Consider the following 25,753-nt stretch of genomic DNA (forward strand, 5'->3'; position numbering starts at 1 on the left):
CCAAGGTCATCACCTCCTTTCTAAGGTCCAGGGTTATTCATCTGAGGAATTTCTAAATTGCCTCCATGTTCTCTGCCCAATGCGTGCACTCCTTTGTTTCGTGGATCACACAGCTCACCTCAGGAAGGCTGTCCGACTATTCGTTGGTTTCAATTTGCGGGGGTCAGGGGGCCCCTCTATTGCCTTAACAACTTGTCCAATGAATCTGTGAGGTTTTTTGTTTGTGATACTCCAGTCTGAGCCTTTATTAAAGGTGTAAAATCCCACACTGCTCAGTGTCTTTTTGCGTCACTTAAAATGCGACATACAATAACAACATCAAATCCAGAGTGACAGAGTGAGCAAAATCCATTATGCTTCTAGCAGAGCGCTATAGTTTTTTGGTGCTATGGAGGACAACTAGAACAGCAGTCCATGGACAAATGCCAAAAAAAATTTCTTGAAGGGCAAGATGATGGACTTCCTTTTCTCATGCTTCTGCGTTCAGCGTCTATGTCACCTTCGTTGTTACCGCAGCAACCCATGCAGAAAGGTTGGTTATGTCTGCACACACAATTCTGAGTTGATCACTTGCAAATAAAAGCGTGAACAGACTATCTAGAAGATCTGATTTGAGAAACAAATCGGATTTCCCCACAGTCTGAACAACGCCTTAGAGTATCAACAGATGAACACCACCACCAAGACTCACCACTTGGAGATGTTTGTGATAACATGGTTGCTTGTTTTCCCCAGGATAATATGCTTCTGGTTCATAAAGGTAATAATGAAATGTCTGTTAGATTTATTGACAGGCACTTGCTGGTCCTTTGTGCTGTGGTATCTAATAAGGCCAAGCTTCCATGGTGTCAGTCAGACTTCTTGCTCTGAGAAACTACATGTCAGCTGAGTTCATAGTCTTACTGATAGATGTAGGTGGAAGGTCAAAAACTTTGACCAGCTTTATGGTGAGGATTTTTTATTATACAATATCCACAATCTTTGTGATTATGTAAAAATACAGTCAGTCAGTCAGTTTAGAATTGTGGCTGTGGATGGTGTACCTGTGAAGTTTAAAAGCTCAAAAGCTCAAAAATCCATAATAAGGTGGTTTAAGTTGAAAATATTGTTAAAGATAAAGGAATAATAAACCTATAAAAACTATAAACCCTTGGAACGCTTTATATACAACTGACTAATAATCCTGAAAAACCACTGGGTTGCAGTTGTGTGTGGAATATGTTGTGGTGGTGTGATGTCTTTAGGTGATGGTTGAGGTCATGCCCTGTAACTGGGTGAAACAGGGAGATTGCTTGTGGCCTCCAAATAAAATTGATGCTGTGAAATCTGTCAAAATTCAGGAAAGGATGGGCACCCTGCAACGCATGAATATTTCTTACATCACATAAGTTTAAAATATTGGGCTAGTTACATTTTCTTTAAAATGTGGATTATAAATTAAATTACATTAAAACATTTTTTTTTTGTAGGTCAATAATAAAGCCAGACATACTCAAGCTGTGCTCCACACTAAACTTGGAGTAGAGGGAGAGGTATTGCCTGTTATGTCTAAAGAAAAAAAAATCCTTTTTCAAGTGTTTGTAAATTGTTTTTAAAATTAAATGAAAAAAAAAATTATTTTAAAATGCTGTCATATTTCTTAGATGCATGTTCACTAGGGAAGGTGAAAGTGAGAATGAGGTATATTGATAGAATATGCTCAACGAAAAGAAATGTCAAAGAAATGCTAAGTAGTTCAATTCTATGAAAAATGGGATGTCTTGTAACAGCTGATTAAGTTTGGTTCTATGCATCTTCACAGACATGATACACATTCAGTGCACCAGAAGTCCATAAGCAGTACACCATTTCTGCAATATACCCAAGAATGCAGATGAGTCCCGAGCTTTCCGTAACAAGGTACAGCAGTCCAGTGGCTTGCCCAGGAAGGTGCAGCAGTCTTGAGCATCTCCTAGGAAGGCACAGCAGTTCCAAGAGATGACTCTTGCATGAAGGCATTATAGCAATCAAAACAGTTATTATGACAATTGTCCATTTCAATTTAACCATAGCCAGAAGTGACATTTAATTTAATTATTAACTATGTCTGATCAACAGCCAAAACCTCAGAGTATTGAATTTATGATATTAAACAACAAAGGAAGCTTTTGCATATTTGAGGAACTATAACCAGGCCTTTTTGATAAGTGGTTTATATATATAATTGATTATCAAAATCTGAATGAATGAAGTTGTAGGTTTTTTTTTATTAAGTCGTTCATTTATTTTATTTATTTATTTATTGGCAGCTGATTTAATTAATAACTCAGCCTTTCAGTACTATCCCAAGGGGGCACACAAACCCTGAATTTCAGACACCTGGAAACACCACGCCTGAGATTCACCCATCAGGACACACTCGTCCTGAGCTACATGATAGACAGACGCAGAGTCTGTATAGTATTTTTTTTTTTACAGGGTTGTGATAAAAGATTTAAAGTGTGTTTATAAATGTGTCTGACAAGGTATGCATTCAACCATAACAAACTCCTTAGCAAAAGCCATAAATATCAGCGGAGTGAACAGAAAAATTGCCTTTCGGCGCCTCTATTTGAGGAATGTTGTGATTGGTAAGTTTGTTTTGAGGTTCTAAAACCTAAACTCCTTTACTTCAAATGATCTAAACTAATACAGTTTTTTCAGTGCTTATGTTTTTTCCCCCTGACTTCTCCATTTATCAGGAATTCCTGCTATTCTCCTTTTTCCACTTCTATCTACTCCGTCACTTCCTTTTCCTAACACCATCAAAATCCCATTTATTCATTTCTGATGTCACCATATCTGGCCAATTATCTTTCTTCCCTCGAGCCAATAAGGGCTCAGAGGCTGTTCTTTAAAAAATCACTGTGTTTATGTCTTACAGACCCTCGATTGCACAATTCTTATCCCGCAGGATGATCCAGGTGTTTAAACTGTAAGGTTCTATTGTCTGGCTCTACTCCACCACCACCAGCATGTAGACCACAAGGGATTCTATCTATCTCATATCCTCACTGGCCTATGCTTATTGAAGATGGACACATCAACAGAGTCTAATCGCCCAAGTTAACCTCTTTAAGACGTGCTATACACTCTCTATTGATCTCAACATAGTGAACTTTTTTTTTTTTTTTGGCATATGAATGAGTTATTAACCCTTTAAGCTTTTAGATTCAAGATTTACCTGTGTAGCAGTTTGAGTTAAACAGGACAGTTCTGGCATTTCCCAGCTAACTTTCATTCTGCGGTAAATGCATTCATATAAGAAAATGTGTAAGAAATGACAGATTATTTCCCTGCACAGGACTGGCACTTCCAGTTCAGGAGGCAGGTATACTGCCAGGTTCAGTTATTTCAAATTGACTCTAGAACAAACTGTAACAGAAGTGAATACAGTAGCTCTCTCTCCATCTCCATTTTAAAAGTTTTATTTTAAAAAGAACCAAAAAAAAGAAAAAAGAAAACCATACCGAGTTTCTGTACAAATATACATTTTACACTTAAACAGTGGACTATATTTATATGGCTGTCACAGTAACAGTCTGACACTGATGTCATGACACCGAGAAAACAGGAGAATAATCATTTTTGTCATACTGTACAGTGAGCTAATGTTGAGGGACTTTCACATTTACATAAAGACATTTCAAGAGAGTATATATTACTTTGTATTGAATGCATACAACAAACAAACCAGAATCAAATGGAGAACCAAAAATATAGAGTATTTATGAATTTACAGTTTAATTTAGGTGACCATTATAGTTTATCTATAGGAGTACCATTTCTATATTAATATAAGCTTTGAGTTAAAAAAGAACAAAATTTTGTAGTTCAAAGTTCATTTAGTATCTGAAACATGCATATAACCATCATTCCTCTGCTTTTATGGGGGACCTTAATCTCCTAGATTTCTCTTAAATTAACACTGTATGCTTGGTAGGAACTCAGCAGTCCCCATTACATAAATAACAACGTATATTTCCAGTTGGAATGAAGATCAATAAAAACATTAGCCTTCTTTTTTGCTGAAGAAGGAAAGAGAATCACTGCAAAATGTGACCCAGCCTGCTTAAGTGATAATTCCTGTTTTGCTGTGATATGTTTGATGCCAAACGTGTTCCAGTGGAACAGTGCAACATTTCTGATTTTGATCTTAATCTGCTCTGAATGAACAAGTTGGGCAGGGAGTTTGTGTGGTTTACTTGTGAATTTAACTGAGCCCTAATACAAAGATACAAGGAAAATTAATCATGCCCTGCCCTGTGACAGAAATAGTTTTGTCAAAAATGAAAAAAAAAGGGCTTGGGAGTGAAGTTCAAAAACATATCACTTCCTCACCTCCACAAAGCTGGCAAAGCCCGGTGTGTAGTGGGTATGAGCATCAGATTGTCAGGGAGGGGGTTTAGATGCTCTTATTTGCTTTTTTAAATTAAAGGCTCATTTCATCCACATTAACACCCCACTAGTAGTATCTAGTCATAGAGATAGTTTTGGATTTATTTGTCTAGGTTTTGAGATGTCTGTCTCTAAGATTCTTCAATACAATGGTAGTAAATAAAATATAATTTGTGGTGCTCAAAGCTTTAAAAAAAAAAGAAAAAACATTTTTTGCAATTTAAGTGAACCAACCATTTAAATGAATATATCTAGGTTGTTGAAGATTGTCGGTTTGTCACCTCAGCCATTTAGTGACATAGTAATTATCATCCACAAGTTTTAAACTTCTCGTTGCCTTCAGTGCTCTATGATGAATCACTAAAAGTAAATAGTTAGTAATCTTAAAATATTTGTGGGTAAATCTCGCAGTATTCTACTAAATTTACAAGATATACTGAGTTAGAACTTAAATACTTCTTTCATTATGATAATGTCCTCAGGTTATCTGGGAATAAGGGCACCTTGTCTGCTGCTGAGCTGTGTTTGTTCAGTCCATGCAATAACCTTACCATCTTAAAATATGGAACAACTATGTGGTTTTATTGACTATGGGAAAGAGCTGTTTATATTCCTGAATATTAATTGGAGAGGATATTTAAATCCAAACTTCAGTGTATGTAGTGGAATGTTGGAACATCGGTGACTGCAAATGCTGTACTTCTGACACATTAGTAATTGTATGCACCGTAGTTTGTAAAAACCTAGTATATGGCTCGACCACGTATGGTCAATATGCGAAATTGACGACGTAGTCAAAAGCCTGCTGGAGAAGAAGAAGCCTTCTCTCTGTTCTCACATATACAGTAATTTAATACAGCTGAATTCGCAAAATAAAGCTGTTCTCATTTAGATGTTTTTTCTGATTCTGTTGTCAGACAACAGAACAAGTATGAAATACTGACTGAAACACGGCCCATTAACCAGCAGTCACTTCCAAGCCATTTCCAAGCTACTGCTCTACACTGCTAAAATCTTGATTTTATAAGTACGATGTAGTCTGACAAAATCACCATACACAAAACAACGGCTGTGCAGTGATTTTGGCTATATGTTCTTGTAAAATGATCACCCAGAGAATAAGTTATAAGCACATTTATGTCTATGTAAGCTGCCATGAGATCATTTGAATGGGATGCATAGAGAGGTGTGCCTGCGGAGGGAAAGCCCAACCTTGCGACTCTTTTCTACGGAAAGTAGCTGAAGTTTATCCAAAAAGTTGCTAAAGGGGTGTAAAAAGTCAGTAAATCTATATGTTTGAACATTACAATGGGCATGTATACACTGACTGAGTACTTTATAAGGAACACCTGTACACCTGCTTATTCATGCAATTATCAAATCAGACAGTCATATGGCAGCAGTGCATAAAATCCTGCAGATACAGGTCAGGAGCTTTAGTTAACGCTCACATCAAACGTCAGTATGAGAAAAAGATGTGATCTCACTGACTTTTACTGTGGCATGATTGTGGGTGCCAGAAAGGCTGGTTTGAGTATTTCTGAAACTGTTGATCTCCTGGGATTTTCAGGCACAACAGTCTCTAGAGTCTACTCAGAACACTGCCAAAAACAAAAAGCATCCAGTGAGCAGCAGTTCTGTGGACAGAAAAAGCTGACGAGAGAGGTCAGAGGAGAATGATCACACATGTTGGAGCCAACAGAAAGGCTACAGTAACTCAGATAACCACATTTTACAATTGTGGGGAGCAGAAAAGAATCTCAGAAAGAACAACACATCCAACCTTGAGGTGGATGGCCTAGAATAGCAGAAGACCATGTCAGGTTCCACTCCTGTCAGCCAAGAACGTAAATCAGAGGCTGCAATTGTGCAAAGGCTCATCAAAACTGGACACTTAAAGACTGGAAAAATGTAGCCTGGTCTGATGAATCTCGATGTATGTGCAGCTGACAAATCTGCAGAAATGATGTGATGCAGTCATGTGAACATGGACCAGAATCTAAATGAATGTTTCCAACATCTGGTGGAATCCATGTCACGAAGAATTGAGGCTGTTTTGAAAGAAAAGGGATGCCCTACCCAGTATTGGTATGATGCTTGTTGAGTGTATGTTTTGCTCATCTTTCCACTTTTACTTTACGTTTTTCAACCAGCTGACATGTGTCCATGTAGTGAAAAAAGGTGTATTCCGATTATGACAATAATGGTAGCCAGACAGAACAAAGATTAATGAGTAATTCTTACAACTCTGCAATCCAAAACAGTTAGTAAAGAGAGTCTATACTGAAGGCCTTTCCTTTACTCTGGTGACTCTCTTTAAAGCTGTCTTGAAGGCAGCTCCATCTTCTTATTAATGAGTCAGGCCAAAGTTACACCTGCTGCTCCACAATTTTTAATTACAATACAAGTAGACATGTCCCTGCGATCACCAACATGATGCCATAGACACTGTTCTTGTTAAACTTTATAGTGGTTTTTACAAAAACAAGAGTGTTATTTTAAAAATCCTGTTTTAATTGTGGGTCATACCAGAATCTTGTTTATGTTGCAATATGAAGATTAAGTAGACAACTGTTTCATTACCAAGTTGCTGACAATCATTGTCCATGTAAAATAGGCAAATCTAGACTAAATTAAAAATAAAAAATAATTTCAGAAATAATAAAATACAACATAAAAATGCAGACCATATTTTTTTTTCTACTTTCACTGTACATATGGCACTAAGGTGGTAATTAATGGCAGATGGTTATGGTTCATTGTATGACAAATAAAACTATGCACTATTCTGCATGGAAAACACGAAGATCGTAAGATCTTCAACTAGTCCAAAGTGAATTCAAAAGTGAAAACAATTTAAAGACAAATCATCTTCTCCTGGCAGTATACTCAAGCTGCTGTATTCATATTTTGCAACCTCCCAGACAACAATAAGTTTCCCATGAGAAAGACTCTCCACAGGATTACCAAACTGGCAGTGTGTGATGGGGACAGCCCTGTGATAAAGGAGAATAAAGTAGCGAAAGTGATTGGCTATTATTGTCAAAACCTCTAACGTGCCCACCTGTAATACAGTATATGATAATATGTGAGCCTAACCAGAAAAATACCAATGTGCACTTGGCTTGCCTCCCAGTGGGCAGTGTCAACTTGACTCCGCCACAAGGTTCCCAAAAATGAATCCACCCTAAACTACTGAAAATGGGGAGTTTTGTATATCTAGACATGGGCATATGTACACTATTTTTCAGTAGGCACAAAGTAAGCAGTGACAAAGGAATTCAGTATAATTTATGTCCATGTTACAGTGTGTGACATAGATGGATATATGAAGTATCTACATAAAGTCTTTTTATATAATCAGAGTCATTCATTCCATTTATATACTCTAAAAACCTACAGTGAAACTACTTTCATCAGTTCAGTCATAGGTGCAGGTATTTTTATATGCAACAGGTGTAAAGTGGTTTATTGCATGTGGAAAGGTGTTCAAGATTGTTAGATTGTTGAAAAAATACTGTAGTAGACGTGAGTGTTCTTTTTTTCCTATTCCCTTATGCCCATGGTTCATGCAATCCTCTCCTTTCATTAGCAACCAATAGTTGCTTCAGTTTCAACACCTTACTATCCTATAAAAACACATTACTGTCAGCAAAGATGTTGCTCAGATGACAGTGTGTCAATAAACAACACCAGAAGATGCTTGTTCCTAGAGGAAAACAGAGATTCTTCAAAAGTAAAATAGCTGAAAGTGTCCAGCAGACTGTGAACACTAAGAATAAACAGTATCTAGATAATATAATTGGATTTTTGTCAGTCTAACTCTTGGGTTCAGCTAGTTGCCATGTCTTGATTCTGCCTTGGTCTTTTCCTCTGTGTGATTACAGCTTTCTCTATATTTCTTCTACACAGTCTGGAAGGCCTTGGTTTGGGCAGGGATCATAACAGGAGTGGCCCCCATGCGGGTCAGGTTCCCAGGGCTAAGTTTAGGGGGAGGGCTGGGCTTGAGGTTGGAGTTGGAGGTAGACGTAGAGGTGGGTGTAGAACGGGGTTCAGGAGTCTTGGGAACTGTGTGATTGTAGCCAGGTGGAGATTGAGGGAAGGTGGAGGCTTGGCAGTTTTCCTTGAGGGCCGCCACTGCAGGAACACAGCCTCGTTGGCCTTGGGGCCCCATGATGTGTACCATGGACTGGGTGGAGGAGGTGCCTGAGCGAGAGCTGCCAGAGCGGGATGAGGAGAGGGAGTTGGGCTTCACCAGTTTGGCTTTTGGAGCCTCTGCATCCTCCCTGAAATGAGAACATGGTTGCCTAATTTCAAAGAGTTCCCTCAACAGATCAAATAAACATTTACTAATGGGTTGAAATTGAAATTGACCTGGACAAATTATTGTTAACTCTATACAGATAAATTCGAATTCTGTTTCAGTAAAGTAGATGTTAGACTTCATTTATATCCAATGAACATATACAAAAATCACAAGTTATATTTTGTTACTTAGCAGGAGACAACCAAATTATGTTAGTTTTCAACCCTCTTTCTTGCTCCATCACTGACTACTTTTCTGATAGGGAGCAATCCCCACCTGTCTGTATTATTCATCCTAACAATCACAAATGACTAACTGTATGATTGCTTTAGTTTTGTGTAAAAACAAACAAATAGCCATGTAAAAAAAAAACTAAACTGTCTTTGTAACAAAGTGCCAGAATTTCATGCAATCACTTAGGGAATAATCTCTGAGAAGTTTTGCTTTCCCATATCTGCAGCATTGTTGGGATCAGAGGCAGGGGGTCCTACAGGTCACTACTTCAAATGTACTTTGATCATATCAGTACTTAGTGAGTTGACAGTCTGAGATAAGATTTAACTTCGGAAGATGGTACTATATATATATATATATAAATATTGCTGGTTTCCTTTCTTTATCATGAAACTGTAAGAGTTCAAGTTTGGGTTATGGTCCCCTGAGTGGCTATGACTGGCAGATATTGTTCCTCTCAATTACATACCTGATTTCATTTGGTGTCTCTTCTTCTTCATATTTTTTCATCTCCTTATTGCGACACACCAACCAGATGATGAGGATGATGAGGAGGATGCCAAAGGACACACCAACCACTGCCCCTGCTACAACACCAATTCCCCGTATATCTACACACATGTGAACACACAAAAATCACTCAATGGGCACACAAACACATAATAAGTTGTGTAGGAAAAGGTATATTGAAATCGCGCTTAAAAGATCACACTTAAAATACATTTTCTAGTGTGTTCTTTTAATGATATTAGAGAATAAAATAATTATAAATAATGCTTTACCTAATTTAGAACTGTGAATACTATAACTTTTCCACATTCTCACAAGTTGTACCTCATGTCCCGATATATTCTACATTAATTGTTTTTATTTTCAGACCAGTTACAGGTCTTGGGGCTTAGTGTTGCACCACTTGTGGTAAACTCAAATTGGAGCAAGATAGCTTTATTACAGCAAAGAAACAAATTATGTTGCAGCATTAGAAGCCTGTAGAGGAGTGGAAGTCACTGCTACTGTATACAGTATGAGACTGCCATGTGAGTCCTCAAATAGTCAAAAGAGCTTAGAGAGTTTATTCTGAGTGTCTTCATATCAAGCCCACAATATACTTAAGATATGTATCGGTAAAGTGTGCTGATGAAATCCTATGTGACCTGTGCAGAAACATCTTGGATTTTACGTTTGATTCAGTGCAGTGGATTTCAATAGTGTATCCTTGTTTTGGATTGACTTTAGTGTCATTTGGCCATATATTCAATATTTGTTGAGGAGAGCTTAAACAGTAAATTTAGTCATATTCTATTTCTTTGTTATAATCAAAAAATTCCACGAAAACTAACAAATGGATATTACTATTATTGTGTATTGAAAGTCAGATATACTGTATCTTATTCCTCAGTGCCATACACTCAAAAAAGGCTTTTAGCAATACCTGTCCACCGGCTTATTCATGCAATGATCAAATCAGCTAGTCATATGGCAGCAGTGCAATGCATCAAATCCTGCAGATACAGGTCAGGAGCTTTAGTTAATGTTCACATCAAACATCAGAATGGGGAAAAATGTGATCTCACTGACTTTTACTGTGGCATGAATGTTGTTGGCCTGGTTACCAGCCAAAACAGCAGGGCTGGTATTGTTTTCACCTTGTGAGTCTGTGTGCGTGTGTGTTTGTGTGTGTCATCATGGAAAAATGTGGACCTGGAAGACTGCGGGAACTACCACAGAGATGGTTTTAAGTTCTTTGGCAGGTGTTTGTCTGTGGACAGATTTTGTCACCACGATAGTGTCACAACTGTGCAAAATACAGTCACAAAACTTTCAGGGGTGTAGTTGACATGAAAATTAAGGTCGAGTTCCTAGATGGGTGTGGTCCAACCTATGAGTAGTGAGTACTCATGTAATAATGTACTAATGACTACTGTCTACTCATGGGTCTGAACGTCAACATGTTGATAGGCATTGGGGCTGGTGTGATCCCATTGCAAGATGGTCTCAGGTTTGAGTATTTCTGCTGATCTCCTGGGATTTTCATGCCTAACAGTCTCTAGAGTTTACTGAGAATGGTGCCGAAAACAAAAAAACATCCAGTGAGCGGCAGTTCTGTGGACAGAAACAGTTGATAAGAGAGGTCAGAGGAGAATGGTCAGACTGTTTGGAGCTGACAGATACAGCAAGCAGAAAAGCATTTCAGAATGAACAACATGTTGAACCTTGAGGTGGATGGACCAAGCTGGATTCCACTCTTGGCAGACAAGAACAGAAATCTGAGGCTGTAGTGACAAAAGCACACCAAGACTGGAAATATGTAGCCTGGCCTGATGAATCTTGATGAACGTGCAGTTGACAAATCTGCAGAAATGATGTGATGCATTCATTTCAACATGGACCAGAATCTCAAAAGAATGTTTCCAACATCTTGTGGAATCCATGGCATGAAGAACTGAGGCTTTTTTGAGTGCAAAGGGAGGTCTTACCCAGTCTTATTGTGAACTCAGTTAATTGTTATCCAAAAACTATTAAAGACATCTCAATGAGCCACACCGTTGCACTGGGTGACAATTTCCTTTATTGAAATGAACACACACGCTGTAGTTTATTTTGACTCAGTCCCGCATACATTATTCAGCTGCCAGACTACAATGCTACATGTGCATTGACTCATTACTGAAAACATTTCTCAACAAATGCACTACGCCTTGCTGTTTAGTATGGTTGATAAAAACTACAATGAACTGCTGCTATAGGAAATTACTGAACCTTTTTTAAAGATGAAAATATATATTTGCAAGCGTAAAGGCGGCAGGTCACTGCGGGCTTACAGGAAGTGTGTGTTAATATCATTTGTGAATGAGGTTTCCTAAGCTCATAGTAAACAGATCAAGTGACGTTGACTTCTGAATCAAAAGGTGCAAATTTTGTGCCCATTTAGTGCTCAGTGTTCAGCAAAGGTTTTCCACTCACAGTGCATCTTAACCTCGACTGTGCAGCTCTCTTCTCCCACAGCGTTGCTGGCTGTGCATTTGTAGACTCCAGTGCTCTCCTTGGTCAAATTCCTCAACGTCACAATTTCTGGGTTTTTCAAATCTAAGAGTTCCAACGAAGACAAAACAGGACATTAGTGTATTCTTGTCTTATATTGTGTTTTTAAAAAGACTAGATTTGTAATGAATTAAATGTTTTTAAAGTTAACAGAAATTACCAAGAAGTGGTGAAACACTTGTGGAAGAAAAAGAATTAGAACAGGCTGAGCTTATGACAGTTTATGACAGCAGACTGCCAGAGTCAGCACAAAAAGCAATGTCAAAGGGATATGACCACATAAGTAATGCATTTCTTGAACTGAATCCCTGTCAACATCCTGTTTGTATTGAATTTTTATATTTTAAAGTTTGTATACATATCAAAGAAAAAAACTTGGTCTAACAATAGGCAGACAAATATTCTAGTGTGTTAGTTGACTTACCTATCACGGCCAATGGAGGGAGCTTTCCAAGGTACTTGCCCTTGTCTAGTACCCTCTCCCATTTGTACTTGATGGGATCAGAGCCATCAGCAGACTTGCAGCTCATCTTAACATCACTGCCCGCCAACAGTTTGCCCTCCATCCAGCACTGTGGCTTGGATGGCTTCACTGCACATAGACGATTAGATACAAAAACAGATGCAGTATCTTCACATGATGTATCCTCACCTTCAAGTTTTTCCACTGAAGATTGATGCTCCCCAGTGGCTAACACTAGGGGCTGAAGCATGTGTTTAAAAGATTTTTTTGCTGCAGTACATCCTTGTGTACAATATACAGTATGTATAAGACGAGATTTACGCTTGGTCACCTGTTCATGCAGAATTGGGAACTACATAAAAAGTGCCTTGAAAAATAGAATCCATCCTAAGTTCAGATAGTCACTGTATGTTGTTTGTGTTGTTTATGTATGTTTGCACTTGTTCAGTTCCAAATATGTTCTTGATAGTAAATCAGTCAAGTATCATGGGTTTATTATACTTATGATTGTTTGTCTTTAAGACAAAATGTTTCTGTCAGTAAGCAGCCGAAGACCAACAAACTGGAGCTTTAGGTGGGTCTCTCCAATGTCTGTTGTCAAGGGAACTAAAGGGCATCACTGGAGTTCTCAGAAGCTGACAGCACTCATTGGGTTTCATCAAAAAGGACTGGAACCTTAACCCATTCCTCGTCCCGATTTATCGAGCCCCTGAAAGGTCAAAGTGGGAATTTTTCTGTCTTAAATTTTTTTGCATTACCCCACAATAAATTTTGCATTCCCTCTGATCCATAGAGAAAGACTGACATTTATTATGACATAGTATTATGTAGTAGACTGCTGCTGATTGTGACCACGGCACCACAGGTAGGCAATGATCATCTGTGGTTGTTCAGCCCCGAGGCTGTATCATTGCAGTTAGATAGAAAACTAACAGAGCTAGTTAACCCTAACCCCAAACTGCCAGTGTATTAGAACTGGACTGGAACAACACATTAACTGTTCCTATGGATCAGGGGGGATGCAACATTTATTGTGAAAGAAAACAAAAGTAGTTCTGATAAAATTCCCACCACGACCCTTCGTCAGCTCTTCACTGATGACCAAGAGATTCTTTAATTCTGTCTCACAGTCAGTGCCTCCATTCATGCAAATTTTTTTTAACAGTGTCAAGCTTGGTATAGGTTTAGGGTTTAGCCATTTTCAAAATTAATTTATTTAGAAATTTCTCTGTCACTTTTGGTTTGGCTGAGCCAGTGATTGGTGTAAATGTTTGCCGTGTTGCAAGACGGACACACACTAGCCAGTGAGAAAAAAAAGGAAAGAGTGTATAGGCAATGTATTGCATCAGTTATGGATGAAATACAGAAAACATAAGTGAAAGAGGAGCTTCCCAAAATCCTCAATAAATCCAGGAAGAGCGTCTTCACTGCAGAAACATTATGACTGAGTATGATCTGCATTTAAACATTTGAATCTTGAGCTGTTTTGACATTGTCAGGGTGAGGAGGACATTTGTGTAAGACCATCAGCCCCCGCCTTACAGAACAGGTTTGTGGGCAAATGTAGCTCTCTTTGACACCGTGTTATGCCTTTAAAGCACTACAATACATGTGCTTATAGGCATGAAAACACACACTGACATTTTCAACACATCAGCAATGATTTAATTGGCTGTCAAAGCCCAGAACAGCCTGATGGCAATCTGACTGACACAGCATAAACTGCTGTAAATGTCTGAATTTTTATCTATTTGATAGGTGACAGTGCTCATTAATCAACAGAAAAAGACTGTAATTGAGCCAGAGTTAGCCCTATAGGCTCATTTTCATTTGTTGTCTCTAGTAGCAACCTAAAATTAGAATAAAATGATATATCACAAGTGACTACTCCCAGTTGTCTACAGACATTAACAATATTATTATACAACACACTATAACAAAAAAAAAACTAGGTAAAGCAACACAACCATGATAAAGTAACAACACTGCATAGAAAACAAAATGGTAAGAAAAAAAAATAGAGATCAATGAGGGACAAACAAAACAGATGACAATGCAAAATCAACAGATGCATACATAAACACTATGAGAGACTATAATGGCAGTGTCAGAGATAAGGTGGCATGATTACACATGACTAAAAGTTTGGTTTGCTTTAAGGCATATTTTAAGTTTATATTTAAAAGTTAATTAGTACTCTTTCTTAACTCAACAGGTAGAGTATTCCAGTAGTTGGTGGCTCTGACTGAGAACACTGTTGGCCCAGACTTACTATGTCTGTATTGTACAACACAGTGCCCTCTGGTAATTGCCCTTGTTAGCCTGCCACTATTATCCTTCAGCATGATAAACTGACTCAATGGGGGAGTTTCAAGCCCATGTAAAACCTTAAAGATGAGGCAAGCATCAGCAAAAAGTTTAAAACTATCAAAATTATATAAATTTTACTTTTGTCCTATATTGCAATGGTAATAGCTATTGGCCCTGTGGTCAAAAGTTTTTAGTGTCTTTTTGTAAAGGGACTCGACTGGTTTTAGAGGTGTTGGGCTTGTTTGTGACCACCTAGTAAAATAATATGTTATGTGGGAGAATATACTAGCATGCATAAAAAGCTTGAGTGCCTCTGCTATTAGATATATTTACTATATGGCTATTAGATATGTGCCTAAAATCAGCCACGTTAAGTTGGATAGTACTGGCCACCTTTTGAAATGACAGATTCAAATCTAGAAAGGTTCCAAGATATTTAAAATCAGACAACACCTTGAGCTTTTCTCTTTTAACAAAGAAATTAGAAAGGTGAGTCTCTCTGAGTTTCTGTAAAAAGAACATACACACAGTTTTGCTTGTGTTCAACTATAAACATGAATGACTTAAGCAATCAGATACATAGACCATGGCTTCAGTTAGTTTGTTTGCAGCTTGTTGTTTTTTGTGTTTAGCATGTACATAAAGAACTGTGTCATTAGTATACATTTGTATGCTGACAGACAGAGGGAGAGACTTAAGGCAGTTCATTAATACACAAGGTGAACAAAATAGGGCCCAGTATTGATCCTTGAGGAACACCTATTTTACAGTTAAGAAATGTTGATTGAGTCTTGCCAATATGTACACTTTGCTTCCTGTTTGTTAAATATGAATTCATCCATTCAATGGCATCAGTAGAAAAATTAAACAGGGATAGATTCGAGAGGAGTACCTCATGGTTCACAGTTTCAAAAGCCTTGTTTAATTAGAAAAAAAACTGCACCTATTAAACCCCCTTCATATAATTATGATCTTACATTTTCTAGAATGTAGAAATTGTCTGTTTCTGTCAAATGGCTGGTACGAAATCAGAACTGCACTGGATGCCCAGGGGTATGACACTTTTTCTCAGGTGAGCAGTCAGCTGCTTTGCTAACCATTTCTCAGCCATATTGGAAACTACAGGTAAAGTACTAATGGGTCTGTGGTTTCCCAAAGTTGTTTTATTACCAGCCTTGAAAATGGGTGTTACAACAACTTAAATTCCTTGCTTAATTGACAGATTAATCAGATGGGCAGTGGGACAGACTAAGGCATCCTTATGAGATTTAAAAAATGTATTATCCAAACCATAAGCATCCTTTGCTTTTGAGTCTCTTAAGGAGCCTATGATGTTTACCACTTCAGATTCAGATATTTCAGTTATTTTAAAATATTGGTTTGGCATCACTGATGGGAGCATACACTGTGTTTCTGGAGGAGAAGCTTTGGGTCAGCTCCTCAACTGAGTTTATAAAAAAGTTGTTAAAAGTGTTTGCTATCGTATCCTGGTCTTGGGTTAAGATTCCATTCACTTGAAGTTCAAGTTCTTATGTTCTATAATCAATATTTCATTAGAATTTTCCAGATCAGTTTCCCATTTCCCTTGCATCATAAATTACTCTAATAAGGAAGGCTAAAGCTGAGTTCTTTATCTTCCTCACTACCTTATTTCTAAGGGACATAAAAATGTGCTTGTCATTACTATGACATTACTTGCCATTACTGTGATTTAAGTGTCCTTTTCAGTGCAAGATAGCTCTCTTTCATTTGTTGTCAGAGGGTATCATTGAGCAATGTCTTGGTTTGAAGGAGGATATTACTTTGCTAAAAGCTGTCAAGAATGTAAAACAGCTGTACTCAGTGTCTTAACTGCACAGAGGATTAGACCAATCCGTTTGCTTTAGGGAATTTATAAAGTTATTGATTTCATTTTTTGTAATTCTCTGATGGTTATGTTTTATTTTAATTCTATTTTCTAACCATTTTCTGGTCAGTTTCTGCACCAGTAATGTAATATTATGGTTGGATAGGTACGTCTAATAAAAAGGAAGCAGATTTTATGGACAAGGACTGCAGAGGAACTGAACTGTTAGAGTTGCCTTTGTGCTTTTGCAACTTTTAAAATAAAAGCAGCCCCAAATTTTTCTCTTATACTTAAATTAACAGGCTAAATACTGGTATACCGTGCAGGAAATGTGAACTTGAGAGATTGCTTATTCTACAAGTCTTATTTTCTGGTCCACAGGGTTGGTTTAGCAAGAAAGGAGGAAGAGGAGAGTGAGGCTTACTATGCCCCAAGTACGCCTGACGTCTGGTGTAAAGCTAGAAAAGGAAGAAAACTGGTGTACAATCACTATGTAAGTCCTGAGGATCACTGCTGTGGAACAGGAAGGGGAACTGCACTTCTGAAAGAACTGAGTTGATGTTTAATGTGTTGAGGTCCAGCTGCCTCTTGGAAATGGAATAGCTTCAGTATACTGGAAGAGGAACCAATAAATAATTTAAAAGTAGGTAGTAAAATCTGTTGAGGTTTATTTATCCCAGTGATGTATTGGATAGTAAAGGGGTATTTACTATTCTTACGGAACTGTATGGATTATAGATGTGTTGCTACCCATTACAGATTTACTACCAACAGACTTTGCAAGCAACCAGAGTCAGCTGATTGAGGGAGGGTGTCTTCCAAATTAATTTTAGAAGTGTTTCTGTGGCAACTCTGCACTCTGTCCTTTCTAAAGAAGTGCACAGTGAGCATATCATATGCCTAAAGAGCAGTGAGCTTTGATCAAATACTAACTGATGTGTTCATTACTTGTGCATAATTAACCTATTTTATCTACTTAACTCAGCAAAACAGAAAAACACAGAAGATGAGAACTACGATACATTCCAGTTTAGTCTTTCATATTCTACCGGTATACAATAAGTGAAAGAGAGCTCCAGAGGTGACATCATGGGTATGAACTTTCAAACACACACTTTGGTCTCTCAGAATACCACAGTATGCTGCATGCTTAGGATTGTGTGACACCTACAGTTGTACAGTATTCTTATGAGTTTTTTGCTCTGTGTGTTGTTTCTCTTATTGGACCTAAAAACTGTCTGCCACTTACCCAGCACTATGAGGCTGATGGTGCTCCAGTGGTATTGTGCACCAGTCTTGACTTTGCAACTGTACTCCCCTGAGTCTGTCAGAGACAAGTCAATGATCAGCAGAGAGGCATCGCCTTTTAAGTACTCTCCAGCAAAGGCTACACGGCCATGCTCTGCTTCATTGGGGTCAAAAACCCGTCCAGCGAAGTAGGTGATCACCTGGTGGGGGAAGTGAAATTGGTGGGTGGGTTTGCAAAGGGGTAAACAAGGTAAGACACTTGTGACACAGTGAAATAATGTGGAACTTCTCTATGAAAACTAACAATTATATTAATACAGAAGGCCAGAGACCGCATGGGTAAGATAATTTAGTTATACATTTTCATTTTGGTTTTCATGACCATGACATATTTTGTAATCATGGGATTATTGTTGATGAGAAAATCATGGCCCCTTCCAGTCTCTCTTACTTTTATGCTCATTATGTCTAATAATCAATTCTTGCAATCAATTCTTGCACCTCATTCTTGCACTACATTCTGAATTTACTGTAAAATCAACTCATGTAGTTTATACTTTATATTTAATCTACTGTCTATGATATGGTTTGCATAATTTTCTGTCTGAGGCCTTTCTGTTTTCTGCTTGAGGTCTTGCAGTCCTTGTCCCAAGCAATTTGTTCTGCTCTACAAAGACAGAGGCCGTAACTACAGAAGCTGTGAAGTTGAGAGACAGAGTTTTAAGTTGTTTCAAAATGTTCATGATGGCCAGCAAATTATGCAATCGATAGTTGATAGATTAATAGAACTTGTAATGATGTAATTTTATGCCCTTTTAAGATAATTATTTTACCCAAAGAAAAAGGTCATAGAAAATACATGGTGCTTAAAATAAACACAGAAAAATGCCATATCTATGAACAAAATGTATTCTTTAAGCTTTCTTGTCCATTTTAACTACAGTTATTTCAAAAATATTTTTTAATACTCATAGGAATTAAATGTTACATCTTCTCTAAGTGTCTGTCTAATTTAATATTATTAATAGTCCTATTGAAGTCATTTATATTAAAGTTAAAGTTTCTTTAAAATGCCTAATTTTGAATAACAAACTGAATAACCAAGATGTTGTTTTATTCATATTAACAGCTAGGAAAGACTCAAAAAATACATTTAGTTTTAGCTTTAGCTAAGGATAGCTAGTGCTATCTCTTAAGCTGACTTTCACTTAATATTTATCTTGCAAAGAGACAGTCAACTTTAACAGTTGACTGTCTCTTTGGCTGAGTGCAGTAAGTTAAGATGAGATATATGTAATTGTTCCCATATAGAAATTTCTCTTAGGCTCAGCATCGCCGCATCACATTTATCTCTAAACATGCCTAAAAGCATCCTGATAATCATTCAAAACACCCACCCACACACACACACACACACACACACACACACACACACACACACACACACACACACACACACACACACACACAAAATAAACCTCAGTCACCCTCAGTTACTTCTGATTACCAAACCAGATTGCACTTACTGCCACTTGGTTAGATTTTTGGCTCCATTTTGTCTGGAGATTTTCCATGCTGTTTTCAAGGATATTACACATTTGTTTGGCATTATAATTTTTACATGAAATACTGTAGTTGTCAAAAAGTCACGCTTTCAATTTTGAAAAAATAGGTTGTACTCTGTGCCTCACAGGGCAGTGTTGGTTTTTGTGTCCTCGATATACTAGACTAATTATTTTTACACTTGTCAGCCAAAGACCAGACTTAAGCCCCTAGAAAATCTGTGAAGAGACCTGAAGATGGTAGATGAGTAACGGTCTGAATGCGCTTATAAATGAGAGATTTCAGTTTTTGAAACTTAATAGATGCAAAATTGCAAAATTTATAAAAACATGTTTTTACTTTGTAATTAGGGGTTATTCAGTGCAGATTTATGGGTAAAATATAATTTTATCTATTTAAAATTAAATCTACAACACAAAGTGTGCATAAATGGAGTCTACTGAATATGTTCCGTAGTCACTGTAATGAATATCAGCTGAGTTGCTATGATGTGTGTTCCATCCTGAATAAACATTTAACCTCTTGCAAGGAGAGACACTCACCACTCTCTGCCTGTTGGTTGGCTTGAGAAGTAGCCATTCAATGTCCAGAGTTGGGTCATCACCCACCAAGAACTGATGGTGGCAGGGCAGTGTGGCATTGTCTCCAACAACCTTCTTCATTTCCATCTGGGCGTATGTTGTCAGCACACCCAGCAGAACTACAGAGAGACAGGCCAGTTCAAGGTTACTGTTACTGCATGAGATAATAATCATTAATAGAGTTGTATAAATCCTGGTATAAATCACTGACAGAGGCTTGTCTGTAGGAAAAAATGGCTGAGGGCATGGAAGTGGTTTCAGGAATCGATGAAAACTGATTTATAGATCAGCTTTGGGTTGGTAATTGTGCCTTGCAGTACCAAACAGTTCTCTCTAAATTGGTTTCTAAAATCAAACTCCAGTCACCGTGAATCTGTTTACTTACATGAACAATTGAATATTTCTGACTAAAAGCACCTGAATGCAGGTCAAGTCAGATTTAAGACTGTGGGATTAGAAAGTCAGAGCTCACGAGGAGCAACTAAAGTCAACATTTGTTCCTGTCAGCTGAAGATTTCATTGTAGCAATTTCATTTTGATGCAAAATAGCAGTGCTTTTTCCTTTCACACAAACATACACACTATTAACAGACATGACATTTAGTTGTTAATGACAATTTGTCCCATGCTGTTCAATTAATATTCAATACTGAATTACACATAGTATTGCAGTCCAAATAAACTGTATTTCCAAGTGCAAACAAATTTTCCGAGATTTTGTAATTCAATTTTACATGTCAAGACATAAAATAATTGCATATTGTAACATGCATTAAGCATAATATGACATGAGATTTGCCATGCCAGACACCAGATATAGATTGTTTTCTGGATGGATTGTCCTTAAGACATATTGTGATTTCAGTAGACTGAAGGTAAAAATTAGGCATTTTAGTATTCTGCATAAATCTGTAATTATACTGTAGATCAACAACAAGAAGTTGAATGAAATCATAGGGGTGAAGAAGCCATATGTTGAAGAAAATCAAAGGAGGACACAATAATTGCACAGTTCAGGAGATTAAACCATTGTGAATGTGATTGGCGGACATTTCACCAATACTGAATATTTAAAAGGCAACACTTTCTTGAAGAGGAATTGACAAGAGACTGAGGATGAAACCCTGAGCTTTCAGTTGTTTCCCCTTTTATTTATTTATCCTACCTTGGACACTGATCAACTGTATGGACTGTGATGTGCTTCTGGCTGGAAACGTTTGTGGTCTCTGTGTGAGACTATAAATAGAACAGGGAAATCTGTGTGTGTGCGTGTGTGTGTGTGTGTGGGGGGGGGGGGGTGCAGCTGCAGAGTGCGTGCATGTGCTTGATTTAAATTACTAATGTGTTCGTATACCAGTTTTAATGTGTGTCTGTGTGTCTGTGTGTGTGTTATTAGCTAAACATGTCAATGCGTCTTCTGCAAGTGTGTGCTTTACCAAAAGAATTTTTGCATAATTTAGTTTATTAGTTGAAGGCGGGTACCCTAGAAAACTCTGATCTTTTGAAGAACCCTTTAAAAAGAAAAAAAGCAAAAGCAAAAAAAAGGAGGGCAATTCACTCCTCTGAGCTAATTTCTCCTAATCCTCATTTCCTAATTGCTCTTTATTTATCCTTTATCTATGTTCGATGGTGGCACATTCTCATGTTAAAAGAAGCATCAGTTCAATTAAGGGTCTTCCTTTCTATCATGCATGTATTCTATTTCAGTTGTGAATTTTGCTTTTATATTCACTGTAGTGATTGCTCTCTTGCTGTTTCGGGTCGGAATTAATCAAGTGATAATGATAAATAACCAATTGAATAAATGGCAGTATACTCTATACTCTATACAGGCAATGAGCCCTCAACAGTGGAGCACATGTGAAATTTACTGTTAAACTTTAGGTAAACGTAAAATGTACATTCTAGTTTTAGATTCAAAACGCAGCCCATCCAGATTAGTAGCTCAGGGAAAGGGGAAGCATTTCATGCTTAAAAGTTACACACTTAATCTGATGCTGCACACTTAAAATTTCAGGGCAGTAGTTGCACAAACATTATTGTTATTTGAGTTTAAATGTAGAGATCAATGCAGACTGCTTTATCAGCATTCTTGTTTTAACCACATTAAATGTTCCTTTTGATGTGAATTTAATTAAAATAGTTTATTTACATTTTAAGCATTATTCCAGTATTTCTGTTCATTTTCTTGAAGTGTATATTTTGCTCTTTTTGATAAATTCACCAAAGTGCCAGTGGAGTGATGTTGCAGCAGACACAGATTTGGTTCTGAGACATCTATTCTCAGCACAGAGACCAATATGTCACTTTGAACTGCCTTATTCGTATGAATACCCACACGTCTTCTCCCTCGTATACACTATACACTCTGCTCTGGGCACTAAAATACCATACAAATAGCCTAGCCCACTTAATAAGAATAGAGAAAAAAATGCCTCCACTCAGTGAAAATTTGTGGTCCTGTTTTATTCATAACTTTCTTCAGTAGCCAACACCGCACAGTTTCAGTACTGCATCATGACCTAAAGATCAGAGGATTAGGGAAGGTATTTCATGTTTAAGGGTTTGGGTAACACATGTTTTGTTCAAATCCAGAGCTGTAGCTGCACACATATTATTGCTTTTTAAAGTTACCTCAGAATTCAGCTTGTTTGTTTTCATGGGATGCTGCATGCAAGTTATACCTTGTGATGGCACTGTTGCCTCACTGTTGCAGTGAATAAATACAGACTCATCACGATTAGTCTGTGGGCTGCTGCACCTCAAGGGATTAAAATGAGCTATAAGATCGGTTTTAAAGCAATATCATGAAAAAAATATTTTTTGCAATTTGGTAATGCACTTTTATACCGCTGTCATAAATAAATGCTGCATTAGATGTGGAGTATGTGTGAAATAAAATAAAATAAAATAAAATAAAATACACACTGGACAGTTGTTTTTCCGTTAGCCGTGAGACAGATCACTACAGCCTACGTGAAGATCGTTAGTTTGCTCAATTAGAAAGTATAATTCATGCATTGCAAACAGTGTATGCGTTTTGGACTTTTACAACAACGGTTCTTTCTGTGCTTTTATTGCAGGAATCAACCTCAACCTCAACCTCCTCTGAAGTAGGAGAAAGACGGAGTGGAAGGAGAGGTCAGAGGAAAAGTAGAGGTGAGGGGAGGGGAGGTAGGAGCACAAGAGGGAGAGGGAGAGGGAAAGGAGTTAGGCTCAGAGAAGAGATCGGCCATAATGACCAGAGGAGGCTGCAGGAAAGAAGAACAGCGGAAATTTGGATTTGTTTATTATTTGTCAACACGCCTTGAAAAAAAGATTTATCAGATGCATTTACCTTTTTCTAAAACAAATGGTTTATGTTGTAGGCAAAATCTGTTCCCTGACAGCTCCTCACAAGGTGCTGCTGCTGAAAAAGATCATGACAAGACTGGGGCAGCTGTGGCCCAAGTGTCCTTGGGCAAGATACTGAACCCCAGATTGCCCTTATGTATGTGTAAGTCTATGTGTGAGTGTGCCTGAATGTGGCATATAGTATAAAGCGCATCGAGTGGTCAATAAGACTAGACAAGCGCTATATAACTGCATTCCATCTATCAACCAGGCATGATGTTTGACGTTTACATGTTATTGGAGGTTCCCCAGAGCCCTGATGTCCCAGATGGGGCACCATTACATGGGTGTACCAGAACCGACTGCAGGGACATGTCCACAGACATTGAAAAGGCTCTGCTGCCATCAGACCCCTGAAAACTGTATAAGCAATATGGTATACATGCAATGTTACTGTATATCTTAGATGAGGGGTTTTTGCAGCTGGCCCATGCTGCATTGAACGATATATTTGCAATCGATGATGACCAAGCCAGGAGTGGAGCAGCGACTTTTTATGGCTCTTAAATTATTACAAATATGTATACAGTTATGAAAGTATGGACAGTTTAACATTCACTTTGGGAACCACCCTCTCCCTGTGAAAACCTGAGTCCTGACAAGTTCAGATGTAGGAGGTTGCTGTATCACGCCAAGCAAAGCCAAGTGCCTAGGATCATCAGGCTTTAGACTGTTTTCTGAGAGGGCCCATTCCACTCCACAGCCTCTTGGCAAGAATGGCCTTCTGCAGGTATGGGATTTCGCTGTAGTCATTTGTCTGCTTTGAGGTGTAGACACTCCAGCTTTTGGATTCCTTATTGTAGTACCGTCTGTAACTTGGAGAGGTAATGCATTTGTATTACAGTTGTGTCACAATTTCACAACTGGTAGGTAGGTAACAACTGTATGATTTCTTTCGGGTAGTGCACAACTTTTATTCTAAATTCTTACATCTTGTATTCATCATGCTATGTGATGGAGGGTGGTGGTTGTGATGACTGTAATCAATTGCTGTAAGCAAAGTCCATGTTTTGTATACAGGTGGACTGTAGGCAAAGCATTGTGCTGCATACATAAAGATGTGATTTTGGAAATTTTGGAAATCACCTAGGACAACAACACAGTGACTGATTGAAATGGGTTAAAACTGTTCCTTTCCCAGAATTGTTCCACTGGTTCAATACAGTATGTGTCCTTTATCTTGAAAAAGGTGGACTGAGCCAACATTCCTATCTTCATAAATTAAAAAAGAAGTGCATTTTTGCGATAATTATTCCCTGACAGCAGTCTATTTGTGGCCAGCATGAAGCCTCCACCCTGCATGCCAAACTTTAACAGGGGCTGCAAATTCCATTTCCACAAACTGTGTCCAAAGGGGCAAAACTGCAATATGAAGAAAAAGTATTGTCTTGTGAGTCCAAAAAACAAGATATGTACAAACAATTACAGGCAAGCTGTTTATATATCTTCAGCCTTAGTCATATCAGAGCTGAAGAATAACTGATTTTATTTAATCAAATCATGGTTTTGTCATTGTTCCACCCAACCCCAATGTTCTTTGCCTGTAATCCCGTAAAGCATAAAGGCACTAGCATTCTAATGGCTATCCTCACAATGGAGTAATTACTCTAATTTTACCCATTCCAATACAACTCCAGTTCCCCAAGGTTTCAGGGTTACCTAAAATAGAGGTTAACCATGGCATGCCACCCTGGTCACTGCGTCAGCACAGTGCATTGCACATCTTAATTGGTAACTGCGGAACATGGAGAGTTTATGCAGATTATCGTCAAAAGTGATGCTGGCACTTTTTTTAGCCAAGTCACCGTCACAAAGAACTTTTTGTTGACTTGTATGTCCTCGTCTGGAGGATTTGGCATTGCTTCATCCATGCTTATTCATGGAACTGGTTAATGTGGGAGGCTTAAGATGAGTCACCACCAGTACTGTGTGAAGAAGCAAAATATGTACTTATACCCAAAACGAACAGATACACTATTTGTTCTCCCAAAATGTTGTCTTCTCTTGACAAAACAAAATATTTTTCATTGCAAACAGCCTTCATGATAGCAGTATTATGCAACTAGTAAGTGAAACATACTGTAAATGTCCCCATCTTCTTCCCAGCACTTCTGACCAAGATCCTCCTAGTGATCATCCATGCTAATACTGTACATAAGTAATACACATAAACACCATAGACTAGAACGTTATGTCAATAGAACAGATAAAATAAGAGAGATTAATGTGCAATATTCCTCCTCATCCAGTGAGTCATGCTGCTCTTCATCAGAATTACACAGGGACTGCATGCTGCAACCAGAGTAAAAAACAAATAAAACTGTATATATATATATATATATATATATATA

General features: G+C 37.9%; 1 protein-coding gene across 1 annotated transcript; it reads right to left on the bottom strand.

The window, feature by feature from the left end:
• Positions 1–8,320: 8,320 nt before the first annotated feature.
• LOC120802927 (CXADR-like membrane protein) lies at positions 8,321–25,273 on the bottom strand. The gene is made up of 8 exons (XM_040151115.1): positions 25,208–25,273; positions 23,113–23,260; positions 19,971–20,128; positions 17,867–18,065; positions 12,423–12,590; positions 11,921–12,043; positions 9,426–9,567; positions 8,321–8,702 (listed from the first exon to the last, which is right to left on the bottom strand). Exons 1-8 carry the CDS (start codon positions 25,271–25,273, stop codon positions 8,321–8,323), a joined length of 1,386 nt encoding a protein of 461 aa, XP_040007049.1.
• Positions 25,274–25,753: the final 480 nt, after the last annotated feature.

This window comes from Xiphias gladius, chromosome 17 (assembly GCF_016859285.1).
Source record: "Xiphias gladius isolate SHS-SW01 ecotype Sanya breed wild chromosome 17, ASM1685928v1, whole genome shotgun sequence".
Lineage (NCBI taxonomy): Eukaryota > Metazoa > Chordata > Actinopteri > Istiophoriformes > Xiphiidae > Xiphias > Xiphias gladius.